General features: G+C 50.0%; 1 protein-coding gene across 1 annotated transcript in view; it reads right to left on the bottom strand.

The window, feature by feature from the left end:
* Positions 1–1,959: 1,959 nt before the first annotated feature.
* The window catches only part of FAM180B (family with sequence similarity 180, member B), a gene marked incomplete at its 5' end in the record, with an annotated part of 1,313 nt that continues 796 nt past the window's right edge, over positions 1,960–2,476 (bottom strand). Inside the window, one exon of the mRNA XM_010132655.1 lies at positions 1,960–2,406. Coding sequence (XP_010130957.1) covers positions 1,960–2,406 — 447 coding nt within the window. The remainder of the gene's footprint in view (positions 2,407–2,476) is intronic.

Below are 2,476 nucleotides of genomic sequence, written 5' to 3'. Positions count from 1 at the left end.
CTTGCCCTACGCGCACGCTGGCGCCCTGTCTGCAGGGCCAGGCCATGTCTGCTGTTCACCCGTAGAAAGGTCTTTACCGTTGTGTGTGCGTGTCCTGTGCTGGTGTTTGATTTCCACATAAAGCATGGGGTAGTTTTGGGGCAGGGGTGGGGCGGTGTGGTGTGGTGCTGAGGAGCAGGGAACCGCTGCAGCAGTGTGACTGCAGATCCCTGGCATCCAGAAAGCAAAGGCTCTGGGGACTTTCCCTGCGTATCTGGGGTGGGAATAAATGTAATGAAAGAAAATGTAATAAAAATACAAAAGATGTAAAATTTCCCCAGGTTGGAATTTGTTGTTAATTGTGACACTCATGTGCTCGTCCCTGGCTGAGCAGGAGGGAAAGCAGCGTGTGGTGCTGGGAACTGCCGTGTGTGCTGCAGAGCCGCCCTGTCCACGTATGCTCTTTGCTGTCACCTGTGCATGAGAAGCATTGCTACCTCTTACATGAACTGGCCTGGTCTGCAGCTGCTCCCTGCATGTCCTGGACATGAAAAGCTGGGGGCATATTTGGGAAAAGGATGAAGGGTGGCAGTTGGAGGTCTGTGAAAAACAGCATAAGAATAGAAGAACATGTGGTGGGACACTAGTTTACCAGAAGTTATAAAATGTTAACCTTAATTCCTACACCCTTTGAGGAAAAACAAACAAAAAAATCCACCAAAAAAGAAGCAACGAACAAGCTGCTTTCTGAACTGTGTGAATCTGTCTTCTGCCACAGCCCTAACTTGACCTCTAAAACCATCCCCTGTGGCATCTTGCCACCAGGCTTCTTACTCCTGCCTCACCACTTCTCCTCCATCTGTTGGGCAGCAGTGGCTTGGAGGAAGATTAACTAGGTCAGAATCTAGCAGTTCCCACATGGAATGTCACACCAGCATGGAAAATAAAGAGTATATTGATAGAAAGGGAGTTATGGATCATGTAAACACATGTGATGAATGTTCAAAATTAATGTACCTGCAATAGCAGAGGGAAACCTGGAGAAATGAAAAAAAAAAAAACCAACCCCCTCCTGAGCAGATAATTAATTACATTTATTTAATTCCACACTGCAATGTGTAAGACAGAGACAGGTTAATGATCTCTTTCTATAAAAATAATTGTATTTCTGATTTTGAGGATAGAGGCTGTGTATTTGTTGTGTTTGTAAAGTGCCATTGCTGTGCCAAAAAAAACTTCATAGAGGAGGCAAAATCTGCTGAAGAAATAACTGGGTCACGTCCTTAGAAATTTAAATGAGAGTCGAGGCAGTCTGTTCCAAACCGATAACCGGCACAACGCAGTGTCTATGTGTAAATACGACACGCAAATACCAGAAAGCTTCGTGGAATACATACATTCTCAGGCTGCTTTTTAAAGAAAAGCGAATACGTCAGATGGGAAGTTACTATGGATTCATGAAATGTGATGCCACGTGAGCAGGAAGCTGAAATTAAATATGTGACCTATATCATGAAACGTAAGAAAATCTGCTTGGCTCGTTACTGGAGAGGAGGAAAGATGCTGAGTGTGGCTGCAACCACTGGGGAATGCAGGGAGGCAGGACTGGACTGCCTGCAGTGGTCAGCAGGGACACTGGTGTCACATCCTGGGAAGAACTGCCAGGGCATGTCCTGGCTCAGCATCAGGGAGAGAGAACACACCTGAGCCGCACTGTACCCTTCAGCCCAGCCCGCTCAAAAACAAACAGGGGAAAAAAAAAAAAAAAGGGGAAGGTTTAAATGCGCTTTACGTTTCTGTCCTGTTTGGTTTCATTAGATAAAAGCTCGTGTATAAATCCTTAGAGCACTGCCAGCGCAAGGCAGAAGGCGGGACAGCAAGGTGTGGCGTATCTGTACAAAGTCCCGAATAATGTGGAGAGCATCCAAGCAGCCCAAGGATGCAGCTGCAGTCAGGGTGCCCTTTCCCACCGCCGGGTCCTTACGAAGCGCCTCTCTTGGTCCTGGCCAGGTTAGAGGGATAGAGATGCTTCAGGGATGCTAAATGTGAAGGCTTCTCCTGCCAGGGCCAGGACACGTGGAGCAGGGTGGTGTTTGCAGGGCAGAGCCCCTTGCACAGGTCGCGGAAGATTTCATCGACCAGCTGAGAGAAAAAACTAACCCAGAGGTTTTTATCCAGGCCCTGCACGGAGTGGACCTGGTGGGCGCAGTAAACACTGGTGAGGAGGAGACGGTCAAACTCCGGCGGCAGCAGGGGGGTGTCGGTCAGGGAGTAGTAGCTCAGGTGCTGCTCGATCTCTGCCGGCCTTTTGGGAACGTCATGCTCCAGCACCTGCAGGAGCCGCCGTGCCGGGCGCAGGGAGGCCAGCTCCTCGTCCCGCAGCCGGATCGTCCCGTCGGGCTGCATGTCCAGCCCTCCCCAGAGCATCTGGAAGAGAAGAGCAGCCTGTGCGCAGGGAGCCCAGCACATGGGGACCCCGCCGGCCAGAGCCGGCTGT

The sequence above is a fragment of the Buceros rhinoceros genome, unplaced genomic scaffold (genome assembly GCF_000710305.1).
Source record: "Buceros rhinoceros silvestris isolate BGI_N320 unplaced genomic scaffold, ASM71030v1 scaffold37183, whole genome shotgun sequence".
In the NCBI taxonomy this organism is placed as follows: Eukaryota; Metazoa; Chordata; class Aves; order Bucerotiformes; family Bucerotidae; genus Buceros; species Buceros rhinoceros.
The sequence above is the reverse complement of the archived record's forward strand: the minus strand, read 5'-3'. Positions and strand labels throughout refer to the sequence as shown.